The sequence below is a fragment of the Festucalex cinctus genome, chromosome 1 (assembly GCF_051991245.1).
Source record: "Festucalex cinctus isolate MCC-2025b chromosome 1, RoL_Fcin_1.0, whole genome shotgun sequence".
In the NCBI taxonomy this organism is placed as follows: domain Eukaryota; kingdom Metazoa; phylum Chordata; class Actinopteri; order Syngnathiformes; family Syngnathidae; genus Festucalex; species Festucalex cinctus.
The window spans coordinates 61,829,451-61,849,442 of record NC_135411.1 but is presented as its reverse complement, the minus strand read 5'-3'; the positions used below and the strand labels follow the sequence as shown (position 1 = coordinate 61,849,442).

General features: G+C 38.1%; 1 protein-coding gene across 1 annotated transcript; it reads left to right on the top strand.

Moving 5' to 3' along the window:
* The first annotated feature begins 3,926 nt into the window (after positions 1-3,926).
* On the top strand, positions 3,927-19,638 carry rgl3b (ral guanine nucleotide dissociation stimulator-like 3b). Its single transcript, XM_077499839.1, has 16 exons — positions 3,927-4,258; positions 8,251-8,537; positions 8,686-8,730; positions 8,898-9,097; positions 9,181-9,338; positions 11,141-11,365; positions 11,817-11,920; positions 12,286-12,370; positions 14,475-14,561; positions 15,128-15,160; positions 15,316-15,437; positions 15,658-15,747; positions 15,885-16,014; positions 17,239-17,556; positions 17,800-17,914; positions 18,138-19,638. Exons 1-16 carry the CDS (start codon positions 4,235-4,237, stop codon positions 18,275-18,277), a joined length of 2,163 nt encoding a protein of 720 aa, XP_077355965.1. The 5' UTR covers positions 3,927-4,234; the 3' UTR covers positions 18,278-19,638.
* Positions 19,639-19,992: the final 354 nt, after the last annotated feature.

Below are 19,992 nucleotides of genomic sequence, written 5' to 3'. Positions count from 1 at the left end.
AGTTTCCGCAAATATATGATTATTATTAAATATATTACTGCTAAATTTTGACATTGTCGTGTCTGTTGCGTTGTGACTGGAATTTCCCCAGTACAGGCTTTTCAAGTAAGAGGCGGCCATTAATCATGTGTTAAAAAAATAAAGTAGCGTTAAAGTAACTTTTAAATTAACTCAAAATTAAAGCAGTAATTTTGACACAGCTGAATACAATATTGTTCGGATTTTGTTTTTGTTTTTTAGGTACTTCAATATACTGTAAAAGGTTAAAAGACCAAAATAAGGATCGTTTTGCAACTACCAACTAACACGTGTCTCACGAGCCTCTTGTGTGCTGCAGGATCTATGACTTCATTTGGTTTTGTTTGCACTCTGACTGATAATTTAGGAGTCACCTCACCAAAGACTGTTTTCTCAGCAATTGTGCGTCATCGGTCTTGAGTGATTAATAAGGCCTGCTGGCCAGTGAGGGGTGGCTTTCACTCCAGTCTCCATGGAGAACACCTGGGCAGCCTGAGTAGAGCCCTTACAGCCGGCTGGTATGCACTTAATATGAGCCACCGTTTCCCTGGCCACCCGAAGGATAATAAACATCACGTGGGTAATATACCTAAGTGAATATTTATCTATGTCAAATATTTAAATATCAAAGGTCAATCATAATGAATGCAATGAGATTTCCATTTCAAGTGCTGGCTAACACATGAGAGAAGGCTTTTGTCTCAATTTGAATAAACCTGTCATAAATTTCAGGGAAAGTGGATCAGAAAATGGATGGATGGTATTGCAAATTCAATGGTGAACACAGGTGGACTGGAAGAACACTGAAAAATTATTGAAAATGTTTTTCTCGTTTGCTCTCACATGACCACATTAGTGTCATGTGGTAAAATGATCACTATCTGCATTTTCATCCGTTGTCTCAACAAAACATAACAGATTAAAATACTCAAAAAATAGTATTAAAAAAATATTGATGATGTTCTAATGATGTGTAGATTCTCAATTCAGTAGTGCATACAAGGAGCAAATTTAACTGCAAATATATTTTCGGTTATTTTAAGACACAAATCTCTCAAGTTGAATGCTCCCTGAAGTCTTAACATTTTAACTTGCAAAACCTGTGGAAAAATCTTCAGACTTCCTTCCACTTTCCGTCATGCATGACATCAAATGTAATTTCGAACATGTATTACCCGTAAGTATTTAACAGTATTTTTCATCTTGAACTGTAGCAAACTTTTTTTTAGGCAGCTTTTGTGGGAGCCCCTAACAAGCATGATTTGGCCCAGTCATATGAACGCAAGTACAGACTTTGTAACAAGTATCCGTCTCTTGTATTGATAAAGAACTGTTTGTCTGCATTCCTTGACACCATGTAAACCCGTGTGCTCGTCTTCCTCTGAGGGCTTTGCATTCCAGGAATCAGAAAAACAAAGATGGGATCAAGTCAGATGTGCAAGTCGCAAGTAAATCTCAAGTAGCAACTTTCAAGTCATGCACATCTCAAGTCAAGTCCTGTAATTGGTCACTTTATTAATGCCGTCTCACCTGCACTATGTGGTTATCATAAGTAAGAGTTTGGGGGCTCCAGGTGGAGGAGTGGAACCGTCACCTGCCTTTGGTGCTGGTTGGCGTGGGTTCGATTCTCTGCCTGGGAGACCCCATGTGGCTTACATGATGTAAGCTTGCGTGCGTGTGTGAGTAAGTGAGTGAGTGAGTGAGTGAGTGTGTGTGTGAGTGGTTAAAAAAAAGTAAGAGCTATAAAACTTTGGGGGAAAAAAATCACATCACATATCAAGTCAATTCCCAAGTCCCCAAGGTTCATGATGAGTCTCAAGTCATTTAGTTTTTGTCAAGTGGCTAGTCATCAATGGTGACTCGAGTTGACTTAAGTCCACAGCGCAATGGCTCGAGTCCCCATCTCTGACGAACTATTTTAGTGTTATTCATACAGTATGTGAATACAGTGGTTCATGCAGTACTATGCTGGGCTCTCACAGTTGAGCACACAGTTTGATTAGCCTTCAAGATTCAGAACGATATTTTCATAAAGGTCATTTATTTACTTTCCTAAACAAAGTCATTAAACAGATATGCTCAGTAAGAGTGTTTCTCCTTTCAGTTACCCATCAGTAGTTTGCAATATGAAGTATTATAGGCTGCTGTATGTCATGGGAATTTCTAGCACATATTTGGGGGTGATCAAGCACCCCTAGATTTAATGCTGGCACCCCTAAAATTTAAGAGATTGTTACATTTATTTACAATCTAGAGAAAAGTGTTAACATACATAACTTTGTTGGAGCAATTGTGTTGTCACAAGGTAGGAGTTTGCTGACTTTTTTTTTTTCTAAGCTAGGAAACATTTCACGTGGTCAGAATCAGCACCACTAGCCACTGTTTAAATTGGAATGGGAGAAGCGAGCTCTAGCTGTATGTGGGTTTGTTAATATTAACAGCAAAGGTTGGATGCCCATGACCAAAAAGTGTTATGCTTCTCTTTCATAAACATGGTAATGAGATTGTGTTAGAATGTACAAAATGGTTACATTTATCTTGCTTGGCTGCGACCTCAGCACCCCTAAACTTGGATGCTCTATTTGAGTAGCCTCTCTGCATGGCATGTGTTGTCTTGTTGTCGCTCGTATAATCTCAGACAACCCAGGTTAAGAAGCAATGATCAGTATGCAGGATTGTAAACCTGTCTGTGTATGGTTCATGTCCGGTCGAACTGAACAATGTAGAAGAGAAACATTGATAGAACTCAGAGGCCAAGGAGGTCCCATCTCAAAAAATTAATCTATAACCAACAGGAAGCTTAGTACTTGTTATGTTCTGATCATTCTGTGGTGCTTCCCAACACCATACAAAAATGGATAAGATGATGTTTGGTTTGCTATCTTCCAGCAGTGGCGGGTACTACACAAAGTACAAATCCTTATAGATAAGGTGTATTCTTCATTTGCATCTTAGGTGATCAAGTGTTTTATTTTTTTTTAACATTGAAAATCCATCCATCCATCCATCCATTTTCTTGACCGCTTATTCCTCACAAGGGTCGCGGGGGGTGCTGGCGCCTATCTCAGTTGGCTCTGGGCAGTAGGCGGGGGACACCCTGGACTAGTTGCCAGCCAATCGCAGGACACACAGAGAGACGAACAACCACACTCACACGCATACCTAGGGACAATTCGGAGCGCCCAATTAACCTGCCATGCATGTCTTTGGAATGTGGGGGGAGACCGGAGTACCCGGAGAAGACATTGAAAATCAGTTATTGTAATCCATTCATACTATGTCCAGCAAAAAAGTAAGCGGTCTGACAAATATGTGCAATATGAATTCACATGTATAATGTAATGTATGGTGTCCAACGGTTCAATTCTGGGGCCTCTGCTGCACCTAGGTTCCAACTTAAGAAAACAGCAGTCTTAAGAAAACGTGTATATTAGTGAAGTTTATGTTGATGTCTAGGTATAAGCTATCTTATTTCTGTTTATTTTATGTTTATGATGAGGTTTAGTGTATAAGAGAGTATGTTTGGGGAGGGTTGGGAAATTGGGTTTTGCATTGTTTTGTGTTTTGTGTGTGTGTGTGTGTGTGTGTGTGTTAAAAAAACAATAAATATATTGTTGAAAAAAAGAAAGAAAGGAAACAGAGGTGGTTGTTTTAATGTGCTCTATGAATTTAGAATTAATTTGAGTGATGAGACAGGGAGTCAATGTCCATAACCCGACGCTCTTTGAGAACCAAACCGAAATTATATGTGCACTACACAGTACAGTACTGTGATTATGATTAGGCAGAGAGTTTAACTGAGGAATGAGTAAAGACAGCGATTGGCTGGCGACTAGCGTGTATCCCGCCTCTCCCCAAATATGGTCCCTCCCGCTCTATAAAAGAGCAGTGAGTCAAGCCGCAGCACTGCAGCCGGTGTGTCCAGTCCATGCGCCGAAATTCTTGTAACTAGTTTCGGCAACTCCCTACCACCAACCCCTACCAAGCGGTTACCTCTTGGCGTTTTTATGCACTCGTATAATGTAGCCAACACTTTCTACTGTTCTCTAACGTATTTATATGTTTAATAAAATGCGCTAATGTGACCCCGTAAGCTACTTTGTCAAAGTTTAACGGTAAACAAGCATGCAGCCATAAAGGGACCCACTTGTCAACTGGAAGTTCATTTCAAGTCCAGAGAAGATGGAACGTCGTTCTCCGTAAGAAACCAAGCGAGATGGGAAAATGGGAGCTGACAATGGTAAGACGTATGTTTATTGTTGTTAAGTTAGAAACTACTATAGGCAATCTGGGAAGGAGTTCGTCATGCAGGATGAATGATAGAGAACTAACAGACATAAAGAGAGCGCTGTACTAATGTAAAATGTCCTCTACCTTTAGAGCTCATAAACATAAAATAATTTATATTTCAAATGTCTTCGGAATTGGGGAAATGGTAATATTATTTATGCTTAAGTTAAGAATGTACAAAAACCCTACTAAAAACATCATAAAACTAAACTCACAAGGCAACCCAAGTGAGTTAAATCCCATGATTATAATTACACATTCTGTACTGTATACACTATTTAAATACTGTGTATGTGCAATGAACTATAAGCAACAGGTTACATAACACTTTAAAAGACAGGGCTACTTTCCACAGTATGACATAGTGCACTACTAAATATGTAACATAAATCTCAATACAACTCCAACAAATTGTGTTCAGAGTAGGATTCATTTCTCTATATGAGTCAGTGGTCTGGGGGTATTTGCTTTTTAAAAATTTTTTTTTTAAGGTTCTCACTGCACTGTACCCTTTGCAAAGCACTGATGACTTCTGACATTTATCGCTGACGAACATACAAGGTTTGTCGGAATAGTTCCAAGGACTGGTGTCACAAACAGTTCTGACCCCATTGAGCTTCAGAAAAAAAATAAATCAGACGAGGTCAGGTGAGTTGGGAGGTGTGGGGATGTTCCTCTCATTCAGGAACACTCGAATCCTCAGGGCATTGTGAGCTGCCACGTTGTCATGGTGAAGCAGCCACGAGTTGTCCTGTCACAACTCTTAAGTCAGCAGGGCCACTTTGTTGATGTGTTGGTTGGTTCTCTTGCCCATATTGAAGGGGAAAACTCAATATGTTTGGTTCAAAATAGATCTTTAATTACTGACACCAGTTCTGGAACTTTTTTTTTTTTTTACACACCTCGTACCTGTGCTTTGTTTGGCCCTGCAAACGGCGCAAACATGCTCGAGGTCTACTAATGAGCCTGAGATGACCTTGGGAATGCGTGCAAGAAGGTCAACACAATGATTGTTGATTAAAGTCGACAAATTGGGCTTCATTTCCATTTGACTGATAGTTGTGCTCAGTGCTGCCATCGCATCACTGACAATGGGTGCGAGTACAGCTCACAATGTTTCCTCTCTGTTCAGCAAACAAACAACTAGTTTCTACAAGAGACAATGGATGTGCGTGTGTGAGTGATGCTAGTTTTTCTTCTCAGGTTTTTATCTGTTTAGAAGTCTTGATAGATAGATGATAGATTAGAACAGTTTAACTATTAAAAGTTTTGTTTGGGTCAATTGAGTGAAGCGTATAATAAATAACATTGCATGTCTACTCTTCTGTTGCGTGCAGCTGTATAGATTTTTGAGAGGCGGGGCATGTACACCACATGGATTTGTTGGAAGTCATGCACAAATTGTTATTGGCACCAGGCTTATGTAACACATTTTAAAACCTTTGATGAATTGATTTTAATCGTAGTGCGCTGCAAATGCAAAGCGATTTTTAGTGTTGTAGATATATATATATATATATATATGTATGTATATATATATGTATATATATATATATATATATATATATATATATATATATATATATATATATATATATATATATATATATATATATATATATATATATATATATTTTTTTTTTTTTTTTTTTTTTTAAGGACAAATGCAAAACACTGTGTGAATACAGATTTATGCTGGCTGAAATTTCTTCAACCTGGAGAAGTTGGAGTCACCTGTACACTCGTGTTCCTCAAGTAAACTGAGGGAAGTTGCCCGAAGTGTTTTACTAACAAGTGGAGCTAAAGGAGGCCACTATGCACATAAGCTCCAGAATAATATACCAGTAAGCATTTTTAGTTTCTGCTATGTTTTATTGACTAATAGTTCATTACATACATTTAATAAATTGATCAGTAAATATGTCTAAATGTCGCAAAAGTGCTTTGTCATTTTCCGGCACATTCTTCAAACAAAAACAACCCGAACAATGTGCTCAGTTGTGATGATCGTGTTGTTCCATGTGTATAGTCTAGTGATGCTGTGGTGCAAACTGTTCGGACCTCGTCACTGAATATGAACGTTTGCTATCCAGTCTGACTATTTCAAGAAGACATTGAATTGTTATCACTGGGCATACAGCCCATAAACTGATTTTCATAATCACCAAGCTAGATAACAATGCACATATACAGTACTGCTTTGTACATTCTGTGCATAAGTCTTGGGTCAACATAAGTTCGCTACTCTAGTTGTTTTAATGACATATTTCTAGGCTACCATTTTGAGGGATCCATCCATCTAGGTACTAGAGAGGTAGATTCCCGCTAAAGGATAAGGGGAGGTCACACATAATGCATGTTAACCTTGCCTACCTTCATACATGTCTAACCAACTACAGAAAAACTAAACAATTAACTATATACATATACTATATTTATTTTAATGTACTATAGCTTTTTTTTTTTTTTTTCTAAAACTACACCTTTAATAATGGCCTAAAATATTTGTACAGTATTTTCTCACTGACATTTAGACATTATTTTGGTGTCCTGTTTCTATTCTAAGCATTATTAGATGCCCGAAACTTTTACTAATCCTGTATTTGTCCGTAAACAATTGCGTTCACCACGAAACGATTCTTGGAAATTTCAGGTTATTCTAAACCCTGGACCCAACCCTACATGCACTTCAGCTTGACTCTAAAACTGATATGAAATAGGGGCTGCCACTAATGCATACAAATATTTTAATAATCAATTAATCTGTCGAGTAGTTTGACAATTAAAAAACACATTATCATTTCTAGGGGTGTGAATTGCCTAGTACCTGACGATTCGATTCATATAACGATTCATAGGTCACGATTCGATTCAATACTGATTAATCCTGATATAAATTTATAAGTCGATTGTTGTGATTTTTTTTTTCCTTTTACTGAAATTTAGAAAATACTAATCAGTAAACTTGTACATGTACACTGTAAGATTTGTATGAAATTGTATTATTTGTTTATCTGAAATTTCAGTCTTATAACTGTGAGCTACTGTATTTAACAGGCAGGTTGTAATCTGTTTCATCTTTGAACAGCATTGAAATAAAATATTAAGGCTTATTGTTCCATTAATACAATATTTTTCCATGATTAAGATGTGAACCCTTACCCTAAGAAAGACGTTTTGTTGAATATTTTTTCCATCAAAAATTGATGTTTAAAAATCAATTTGGCTGCCTATTGAATCGATTCGAGAATTGTGCTCTGCAATATCGCGATATTTTGCCGAATCTATTTTTTTTTTAACACCCCTAATAATTTCCCTTCCTACATTCAATAATATGACATTATTTCAAACAGACAATGCAGAAAATGCAAAAACATAAATTACTGAAAATTTAATTTACTTGTTTGGCATATAACATGTCAGAAAATCGGCAAAAATGTTGATCATTCTTTCCCAAAATAAAGGCTGATGGAAGACTATAGAAATTACACAATATTTAATGTTGAGAGGCCGACATTCTGAGGATTTGAACACTTTGAAATTAAACAGTCTACCATCATTATCAAAACTAATCATCCATCCATCCATCCATCCATCCATTTTCTTGACAGCTTATTCCTCACAAGGGTCGCGGGGGTGCTGGAGCCTATCTCAGCTGGCTTTGGGCATTCGGTGATGTTCATCCTGGACTGGTTGCCAGCCAATTGCAGTCAAAACGAATTATTAATTTGATAATTGATTAGTTGTCTATGAATTATTTAATTGTTGCTCCTCTAATAAGGAGCAGTGCATGTTTCAGTGTGTTTCTGTCATCTCAACTGCATATATTTTTATTTTTTTTTATAGATAAGCTTGCTCAACTTGGTCATTATCCTGAAGTGAGTTTGATTTGCCACATGCATTATGGACACTTAACATGTAGAAATCCATGGCAATCCGCAGAACCCAGTGCAGGAGTGGGGTGAAGAATTAGAGGATGGTGCTGTCTACGGGATCACGCTGCACCGGGTGCCCGTCCCCTCCTCTCCAGGCCCCAACGTGAATCCATCATGCGCTTTCGTCCAGTACCGAACCAACAAAGTGCGGCGTCTGAAGGCAGCCAGTCTGCAAATGCTTGCGAGTTACCTCCTTGACCCCGACTGTCTGGAACAGGACTACGGCAGGATCTTCCTCTCCACATACAGAACCTTCACCAGTACGGAGAAGCTGTTAGAGCTCATCTTCCAAAGGTATAATCACTTTTTACGCTTTTTTATTTGCAGTCGACATAGATTATGTCTCATGCAGGAGTAGGATTGCTATAACGTATGGACAGACAAAAACATCTTGAAGAAAATCTAATTGCATAATTTTTTCTTCCCTCGTCTCCTCCCACAGAGACAGTGCAGCATCAGAATTAGAAAACAGTGAATGCAACCTTGGGTAGGTGCATTTTCTTTTTTAAAACCCATGTTGTGTTAATCATAAAATCATTGTTCATCGATATAGAATGAGCGGATGTCTAGTCTAGCATTCATATGCACGTTAGTCTTTAACCTCTCAGAATGTGCTAATCTTAGCAGATAATGATTTTCCCACTTCCTCCCCAGCCCTCTGTTGGCCTTTGTCCAGACATGGTTGGACGAGTACAGTGAGGACTTCAGGGATCCTCCGCTGCACTCTGGCCTGCAACTTCTTTTGGATCACCTTCAAATCAGCTCTGCCATGCATGACCAACTTCGCCGTCAGCCCAACTTCTGTTCGCTGGCTTGGCAAACTGAAAAATTGCTGCGGAGGTTCCAGGAAGAAGGTGCTGCTCCATCATGTAGAGCGTATCAATATCGTTTCATTATGCACATGCATGCTCATTTTATCCTGCTGCTGATTCATCAGATTCTGAGATACATGCGAGCCCTTGTCAGGCAGATGTGCAACAACGTGAGCAGCTTTCAGGTGACGAGGATTCAGGATATGAACACGCACAAGAGCAAAGTGACATTATGGATTTCTCAGCAAGAGCCATTGCAGAACAACTCACCCGCATGGATTCTGTAAGTGAACGGAGGCGATCTAGACAAATACAACACATGTTCTATATTTGTGGATGGGATACTCAAAATTCGTATATCTAAAGGCCCAGTCTGCTGGTTTCACTCAGGAAAATGCACTTTTTAAATACAGGATTTAAACAAACAAACTACTTATCAATTTACAAATCTGGGCTTCTCTTAACGTGTGATGGTGATTTTGTCCTAAACCCCCACCCCAGCAGCCTGTTTTTTTTGCCATTTTGTGTTTGTTTTGTAAACAGCGGGATGTTTCTGTGGAAATACAGTGTTTTACACCCCTCCACCCAATCGCAGAGCGGGGGTGGCCTGTCGCAAACGGGGCTGGGCGAATTTGCCGGCTGCGTGACGTCACTCCCGCGGTAATTTGACAGCACACACGGATTATTAGTTTTTTTCACTCACTCATTCACACATGTAAGCTTCTGTGAGTGAGTGAGTGAGTGAGTGAGTGAGAGAAAAAAAATAATAAAAAAAACCCCGCTCTGCGATTGGCTGGAGGGGTGTAAATTGTCTTTCCACAGAAACGTCCCGCTGTTTACAAAACAAACACAAAATGGTAAAATACCGGCTGGGGGTGTGGGGGTTTAGGACAAAATCACCACCACACGTTAAGAGAAGCCCAGATCTGTAAATTGAGAAGTAGTTTGTTTGTTTGTTTGTTTGTTTGTTTAAATCCTGTGTTTAAAAAGTGCATTTTCCTGAGTGAAACCGGCAGACTGGGCCTTTAAACTGCATAGCTTGATTTGATCGATTGGATCTTTATTTATCTGGAACAAATACACACACAAAATAACTAAACATAAAAGGTAATACCACGTGTTTGGTTTGAGAAGGGTCAGAAGGAAGCCAAACCTTATTTTGTCCTACCCCCTCCTTACAATCTAAATCATTAACAACTTGTTTCATTTTAGAAACTTCTAAAATAAAATACTAATAATAATGGATAAAAAAAAATAAAATAAAATTGCATACATATAAAGAATGCATACACGCCTACACAAAAAAACATCTTCATATTGTGCCTAATATTTTGATTAGGGGTAGGCGAGTACCAAAACTGGGTATAGTATCGATATCGGGCCGATACACGACCTTTATTAAGGTATTGGTACTCGCAACACTGTTTACCATCAAGAAATGGAAATGAGAAGAATAAGAAATAGACATGGATTTCAGTTTAAAAAAAAAAAGCTATATTGGGATGTATAGGTTTTTCTTTAAAATTATCTGTCAGTGTTTTTATGGGAGAAATTTTATGTATTAAAAGTACAAGTGGTTTTTGCAGTTGTTAACTTTCGTTTTCACTCAGGAAAATCCAAACATTTTTTCCACTCAGTGCGTGGGAAGAAAAGAAAAAAATCAGTGCGTGCTGTCAAGTTTCCACTTGAGTGACGTCATGCAGCTGACAAATTCGCCTGGCCCCGTCTGGCGACAGTGAGTGACACGCCACCCCCTGCTCTGTGATTGGCTGGAGGGTAAACAACTGTCTGTCCACAAAAATGGCCCGCTTTTGACAAAACAAACAAAAATGGCAAAATACAGGCCTCAAGGAAAAAATCACCACCACACATTAACAGAAGCCCAGAGGTATCGATTGAGAAGGAGTTCATGGGTATACATCCTGTATTTATATAGTGCATTTTCCTGAGTGAAAACAGAAGACCCCGCCTTTAAATTTGTGGTCCTTTCCCTCATGTGCTCAGGAAGACGATAAATAATCAACCTTGGGAAATATGCCTGAATATTTTGAGAACTTTCTACTGTCTTTTCTCATTTGTTACCAGGCTTTATTTGTGAAAGTGGCCCCTTACCAGTGTTTGGGTTGCATCTGGTCCCAAAGGGACAAGAAGGAGAACATGTCCCCCACCATCAGGGCAACCATTGCGCAGTTTAACGCCATCACCAACCTGGTCATCATATCCCTGCTCGGCCGCCCTGAACGTGCCATCTCCAGTCATACACCATCGCAACGAGCTCGGATTGTGGAGAAGTGGATCAGAGTAGCGCAGGTGAGCACGTTCACTCTTGATTCCAACAACTTGTTGCATAAACATTGATGTATAAGTAATCATGCTGTGTTTTGGGTTTTGGGTATATTCTTTCCTTTTTCCTTATTTTATTTTACAGCATTATTCCAAAATAGAATACATTCATTTAAACAATATACAGTATATTGAAAAATGAACTTCACACCTGATGAAGCTGCAAAGATCAATGGTAAAACTGTACCCTCCCTGAGAAAAAATAAAAAATAAATTAAAAAAATAATAAAAAAATAAATAAAATTTCAAGCTTCATATTAAAGCGACTTGAGGTTGTAATATTTGAATGCAGTTGTGAACATGTAGCAGAAAAGGTGAAAAAAAGTGAAGGGCTGTAGACACTTCATAAATGCGTTTTATATGAACCACATCAAAGCGTCAACATATACAGTACAGTAACTTTTGTATTTTTCTGCAGGACTGTCACCGTTTGAAGAACTTTTCATCCCTCAAGGCAATCCTGTCTGCTCTTCAGTCCAATGCCGTCTACAGACTGAGAAAGACCTGGGCTGCAGTTAGCAGGTAAAGACTGATTTCATTCCCTTTGAAGACAACAATTGACAGGTTGCCTCCACACCTATATTTTAAGTTGTGGTGGGTATCAGAGTTTTCTTTTAATGAGGGTGTTGAACCTTCATCAAGACCAGTGTCAGCAAATTGCCAGCTTTTGGATGACCCACATAACACAGCACGTCAATGACCATTGCACCAAGATGATAAACTGTCATGGATAATAAAAAGCTGAACTTAATAGTGTTTTCTCTGTGACATAACACCTGATCTTGGTTAAAGTGCTCTGAACTATTATACATTATGCCAATTCATCATTAAATCAGCTACTGTATTCAGTGTGGAGCTAATCACTGCCATACTCGTTGTTTTTGCAGGGACAGCATGGTTACGTTTGATAACCTGTGTGAAACCTTTCCTGATGAAAACTGTCTTCTGACAAACAGAGAGCTATTGGTGGAGGTGAGACCAAAATTGAAAAACAAGCATCAATTGATCCTTTCTCCCCAATTTACTAAAAGTAGAAAAATTATGCCATCGTTGGCAAAAGAAAAACCTGCAAATTCTAGCTGAGTTTTCTCCTTGTTATAAATTTAAAGGCAAAGTCAAGTCAAACGTCTTGTATTGTGGAAAATGAAGAAAACAGGTGAACTGTGATTGGTTGTAACTGTGATGTCATTACTAGTCGACTGTAAGTGGCAAAATGGCCGCCTCCTGAGATGGCGAAAAATGGGCGAATTTCGCCACTTGTTGCATAGTCCACAAACAAAATATTCAAAAATATTCAATAATCAGAATGCCGTGTTTCGACTTGTGGGGGCACATATGACTTATTATTGTAAAGAACATTTTTTACATGACATCCCATTCAAACAAATACTGAAAGACAAAGTATTGTAAAACAGCCAAATGCTCTTGCTGTGCATTTGTATCCTTATTGTTGTAAGCAACAAGGATCTGTCTGTCTGTCTGTCTGTCAGTCAGTCAGTCATCAGGGTCGCCACCAAGCCAAGAGTGTGATGGAGCCTGTTGTCATGATCTTTGGGGTTCGCATGAAATCAATAAATTAATTCTACAACGCATATAGCAAGCTAATGCTAACACGTTATACATACATTGGTATGAATACATCAAATAAAAATCTTGCTAAAATCTTCTGCTCAGTGCAGTAAATACTTTTTTTTTTTTTTTTTTTCTAATCCTGTGTTGCTATTGTTCAAGAAGAACAGCCTTTTTGACCTCCCTACGTTTTTTAAAGTTAATGTTTATCAGAGGAAGCCCGTTGATTTGTTTCACCTACATTCCTTGCAAAATGATCTAAGGTGATCTTAGATTTCAAAGGTGTTATGTTAGAGGCGAGTGTGCATACAGTACATTGAAACATACTTGGCATGTAAACTGTAAATGAACGATGGGATTAAGAAACTTTATTTCCTGTTGCTAGGAAAACATTGATTTTTCTCTTTTTAGTTATTATGAAGAATCATGTTTTCAGTTCAGTGGCACATCAGGATTACTATGAAACTACTAATTACACTGAGGTCACTGTTGCACACTCATGCACTAGATGTTCGATACATATTGCATTTGAAGACAATGTTGAACATGGCCCTCACTCCCTTTAAGACACAGGTGTCAAAGGCCGGAGTCCTGCACGTTTTAGAGGTTTCCCTCGTCCAACACAGCTGATTCAATGATCATCTCATCAGCAATCGCTACAGGAACCTGATAATGATCCTGATCATTGAATCAGGTGTGTTGGAGTAGGGAAACCTCGAAAACATGAACGACTCCGGCAATCGAGGACCGGACTTTGACATCTGTGCGAGAGGAAAACAATTAAACAGGATTTTCAAGTTAATGTGTACCTGGCAAAACCCATTTCTCTACAAGTCTGGAGGTCAGATCTTACTCTATAAACTGCAATTATGGTTGATGTGTGCAGGGATGTCATAAACATTTATGCACCCATTTAAATGTAATTTTACTTTGCTTTCATTTTGTTTACATTCAAGTGAACGTAGCCCCATATGACCTCCTTGGAGTGAACAGAGGTCAAATGACGATGGATAATATTTCTCCAAAAATATCCAAGCCGTTTCACATCCAGACAGCTATGCCTCACGAAGGGAGGGAGAACTTTCAAAGTTTTAGAAATGTCGTTTAAGTAATACATTATAGGATGTCGTAATGCCATCTTCGATGGCAGGATTAGTTTTCAAGATGACCCATGCAAAAATCATCACGCTGATAATTATACTGCTCCCTGAGGGAGATGATTTCACATCACTGTGCAGTGTGTCCAACATGGCAGAGATCCACAAACTATCTTTGGCCCTGCTCAGTGCTAAACAGGTTTCAAGTGGCCACCGATCCGCCCAGATTATAGGCCAGTAATAATAGGCTAGAGCAGAGTGCTTTATGAGTCACCAGTCTAATGGGCTGAAACATGAGACAACGCAGACCAATATTGAATGAAAGTAGGACACACATGCCATGAAAATGTTTGACTACAAGTCATAGACGTACTGTAGCCCAACTTAAACTTGTTGTTGTCTCTATGCAGAATACGTCCAGTGGCGTGGTGCCTTACCTGGGCACCTACCTGACCATCCTCACCATGCTCGACACAGCGCTGCCTGACACAGTGGAGGTACAGTACATCATGCATCCTGAGAAACAGCTGCCATGATCATTATTTACATATTTCATTGATTACATTTGCTCCATTCCTTTATCATCATGATTTATTTTGTATTCCATTACATGGAAGTATGAAATGATTGAAGGTTCTTATCTCCTAGGAGGGGTAATTACAGTGCATTGAGTCCGTAGCTAGCACAACAAAACAAAAATAGGCGCAAAACTCATTCCCACACTCCTTTTTATAGCTCATGACAAATACATGCTGCTAAAGGAGGATTTGGAAAGTGAAGTTTCCACTTTTACTCATGGAGAGGAGCAAAAATACTTAATCATTTATGTACATTTCTATGGATAGATGTCTCTATTCTCTTGTTTAGCATAAAAAATGAACCTAAATTTATGTGTAGTGTGTCCACTACACCAGAATTCAACTGATTGATTTATTTTCTCATATTCTTTACACTGCCTAAAATTAAGGAAGTTGTACACGTTTACATTATTTATATGATGGGTTTAATCATTTATTATTGCAATAACTACACACAACCTTGTAAAAATTCAATGTTTTTACAGGCTGGGCTCATAAACTTTGAGAAGAGGAGGAGGGTGAGTTGTTACAACCCCAAAATTTCTTGCTCATTTGTTTTACATGCTGTACAAGGTGGCTAACATGATTGTTGTTCCATTAAAGATACCAAAATGAACATTTTTTTTTTGTGGCATTTTTAACCGTGTGTATTAAAACATTTCTGTTCCTGCAGGAGTTTGAGGTTCTGTCACAAATCCGTGAATTGCAAGTGTCCTGTGCTCAGTTCAACCTGCCCCATTACCCAAGAATTGCTGCTTGGATGCAAGGACATAAACCGCTCACTGACCAACAAAGGTGAATTGGAGGAAGTTTTGTTTGCCACATTTCAATTAACATAACTGAAGCAATCATTCACAAGAGGAGATGCTTGCTTGAACTTCAGTAGTTACATATTGGGAAAAATTGGCTCCTTAAAGGAAAATATATTAGACGTGTTATTCTTAAAACAATAATGAAAACCTGTCCTGGATACGTGGAGTATTTATTGGATCTTCCACCTATCTAATTTTTACAGTTATGAACTTTCAAGACAATTGGAGCCTCCCGTGGACGTGTGTTCACCAACCACTTGGAGTCACAGAACACTCACGAAGAAACTTTCCTCGTGAGTATCATGCGACTGTATGAGGCCAGACAAATGAGCACACACACATATTCACACAGTGTACTATGCCATAAAAATGTCTTCATGACGCAAAATTTGTGAAGCCTCTCATAATCTGATGCAAGATCTTTCTTTAGTCTCTTGACAATGAGCGATGGATCCAAAAAGCTTCCAGCAGACCAGATCAGTGTTTCATCTTCGGGATCGAGTGGTTCCGAGTTGGAAGATCTGTCCTCTCCAAACTCCGCCTGCTCCATCAGACTGCAGGTTTCTTTTTCTTTTTTTTTGCTTTGTTACAGAAGAAGTTACAAACATTATATGATTAGAACTGTCAGGCGATTAAAATCATTAATCATAATTAATCACGATTTTAATAGTTAACTCACAATTAATCGCAAATTTTATATCTGTTCTAAATGTACAATAAAATATTTTTTTGCAAAGTTTACACACTCTTGTTAACATAAAAGTGGAAAAAATATAGAAATATGGCTGCATGTTTTAGTTATTTATTCTGTAATTTCATAATAATTCATAAAAAATAATTACAATTAAAAAGATGTACTGTTCTGTAAAAAAGGAGTGTGATTATTGATTTGTGTTGAAGTCATTTTTCTGCTACTCGATGTTGGGCTGTGCAATTAATCAAAATTGAAGTACAATTTCAATTATTTCACTCTACAATTAAAAATCAGCATAATCGTAAACAAGATTATTAATATATATATATATATATATATATATATATATATATATATATATATATTGTCCACAGGGACGTGTTTAACCAAGGTGTGTCTTCTAAATAGCCATCACAGGTGTTTTCAAACTTATTATATATATATATATATATATATATATATATATTCTGTTTGGTCAAAAAGGAACTTACATATAGTTTTTCTATATATATTTTTTTTAATTGGTCTGAATATTTTTAAATGTGTAAACAATTTCTTGTTTTGTACCAAAGAATAAAGGATTGTCCCACTGTACAGTGCACAAGCTGAACTCCAACTTCAAGTTTTTGCCAACATAAATAAATAAATACATATTAGTCTGAATTCTTTTTGGTCCAAAAAGAACTTAAATGATAATAGTGTTTTTATTCATTTATTTATTTTTTTATTTATATATTTCATTTCTATATTTCTATATTTATTTATTTTTTTATTGATCTTAATATTTTTACATGTCTAATTAAACATTTTCTTGTTTTGCATCAAAAAGAATCGTTAGAATAATCGTGATTTCAATTCTTGCCAAAATAATTGTGATTATTATTTTTTTCCATAATAGAGCAGCCCTAACTAGATGACATAGTGAAAGCTCAGTGCATTTTTCTTTTCAGGGTTGGTCATTAATCTCGCATAATAAAAAAATTAATGGCGTTCAAGGAAATTTAAATAAATTCCAAATTAATGCACTAATTTTGACACCCACTAATAAAAATACATGAATCCTTGCTCTTTCTGAATTTATTTCCTGCAGTCCTTCCACAGTTCTTGCAACAATGTGTCCGAGGTCTTCTCTTCATCATCATCCTCTTCCTCGTCATCTTCCTCTCCATGCTCCTCGACGGCCTTGTCTCCAGACTCCCAAACTCCCTCCGGCTCGTCTTCGGACTCCCTCTGCTCCTCTGCATCTTCTTGTGTCACTTCTCCGCCGCCGTCGGCGGCCTGCCAGCACAAACGTTCGGTGTCCATGACCTCCCTGCCCGTCTACAACCGGCAAAGCGCCGACTCCTGCATTGTGAGGGTCAGCGTGGACCTGGGCCACAACAATGGCAACATGTACAAGAGTGTCTTGGTGAGTTTTTTTTTTATTTTATTTTTTTATTTATGCTTACCCTTTGGCATTATTGAGTCTGATTGAATCGTATTGTGCTTAAAAGTCATAAAGAGCTTCCCCACTATTTGCGGGGGATTCAAAAAGGTTCATTGTACTGTATTGGCCTTCAATTGTCATGCATGGTTGATGTTTTCACAAAATGGGTTATGCATTTCATCTTGTTTGAATCTTTGTTCTGTGTGGCACTTTGTGTTTTCATAGTTGACCAGCCAGGACAAAACTGCGCATGTGATTCAGCGGGTTTTAGAGAAACATCACCTGGATCACATGAACTGGCAGGAATTCACTCTGACGCAGGTCATCTCGCAGGACCGAGGTGAGAAATGACACAAGGGTGCGTTTAAGACTTTATTTTGATTGACACTGATGGTCAATCTGACATTACCTGTTTACAGTAGTGCCAACTTCATATCACTGAGGTGATTCTGATTTGGGTTATCCCAATTAAGGACAATAATTGTCCTTGTGTTGGATGTTGCATGATAGCGCAGTTTTGTCATCACTTTTAATCACTAGCCACACATTCTGTCTGTTTTCAGAGTTGCTCATACCAGACAAAGCAAACGTCTTCTACGCTATGTCAACTACTGCCAACTTTGATTTTGTCCTGCGGCGGTTCCACAAAGGCCAGAAGAAACCACTGAGAGCCACTTCAAGTCTTGGGCGCTACACAAAATAGAACCATGAAGCAAGCGAAAAGAGAAACCTTGTAACCAAGAGGAGAAAATGTGAAGCGATTATGGTAGCAAAGAAGCACTTTATGAATGATTCTCCCTACAAAGAGGACTGAACTTTGTTGCATTATGCACATTTACCCAGTTCTTTAGGCACAACAATTCTACCCTTACAAACCTAGCAATGATTTTTGAGTGACGCTTTCACTGTGGTACGTAATGTAATTAATGGATTTCTAAATCTTTGGTTACAATGAGAGGGGTGTGATTAGTGTATAGAAGCACATCTAATTAGGATTCAGTGTATTTCTACATCACTGAAAACAATGTTGTTAGATTAATATTTCTTCATTCGAAACAGAGCATTATTAACTTTGTAAAGGTAGATTTTTTTTGGCTTCTCATTAGATTGTAACGGTGTACCTAATGTTGTGGCCGGTATGCGTGTATTACTCAACCAACAGAGCCTGCCACTAGTTGTTAGTGACAGTAATATAATAGCTGTCATCATGTATCCGCATACTGCACAGTAGCTGGTTGCCTCCCAACACTTGAGTGTGTGAAGATTGCAGAAGTCATCTGTGGCATGTTGTGATCCTTTCAAGGTGAGCTCTGCCCATGCCAGCTGGCAAGTGGGTGGTGACACAGTTACCCGGGAGCACCATGTTCCTTCCCTGGCCTCTTTCACTGCACCTGCTGTTGCGGGGAGATTTGGCATATTTGGCTGACAGCCCTAACCGCAAGGTTGGCATTCCCCAGTCTGGTAACCATGGCAGCAATAGAGACTTTGATGGACAGGACGGAATGCGCATACTGTACCTCCAGCATGAGACTTTTGAGAGGAACATGTTTTCAATGTCACACCTTTTAATGTTTGTTTGGTGTTTTAATCCCACTGTTGTCCACGTCAATCCTATTCTGATTGCACCTTTTGTTTGATTAACGTTGCCTGGGTTCCTTGACTGGTAGCCAATTTTAAAGCCTTAACCAAAAAAAAATGGGGTGCCATATTTTAAATGTTACTGTTTTGTAATGATACTGAGATTATTTAAAATGTTTAACAAATCTATATAATGTAAGTGGTTCAGTTGTGTGAATCCTGAATGAAACTGCTGCTCAAGTACATTGACTAATGCCTGAAAACAAATTGTACATGTTCTCATTTCAATAACGTCACTTGATGCTGACGGTAATTGTCTAGTGAGATGGGTCACATGTGCTTACTGTACAAGTGTGACATAATTGAACTTGTGCAAGGACACAATATGATTTACTAGAGTTGAATGCATTAGTAAACATCCTGTCTATTAAAAGAGAATGTCTACTCTGTAAAACAAACTAATAAACAATGTTAAAAAAAAACAAACATGTCCCTCTCCAGCTGTTGTGTTGGCAAACCCTGCCTTAAACCATTTCACAGATCTTGTAGTTAATCTGAATGATTATGTCAAATGTTTTCTTTCTTTTTGTTATAAAGGACATACTTGTTACAAGCACATTGGATCAAACATGTATGCACTGCTATCAACAAAAACACAACGCACATTATTTTTATGCATATTTTACACCACATAGTTTTACATTGTAATAAGTAATTGTGAGGTGTCTGTTGACAAAACAGAACAATGACAATAGAAAAAGTACGATACCTACTATAATAAATGACATAGATAAAGACTACAGATAAATTCCTGCTGCAATTTAGGATAAATGTCCACTA

Bases quoted from the DNA above. Each gene is read 5' to 3' on its own strand.
- rgl3b (XM_077499839.1), top strand. From the start codon at position 4,235: ATGGGAAAATGGGAGCTGACAATG. The intron at 11,921-12,285 runs GTAAAGACTGAT...TTGTTTTTGCAG, and splicing joins ACCTGGGCTGCAGTTAGCAG to GGACAGCATGGTTACGTTTG. The intron at 14,562-15,127 runs GTACAGTACATC...ATGTTTTTACAG, and splicing joins CGCTGCCTGACACAGTGGAG to GCTGGGCTCATAAACTTTGA.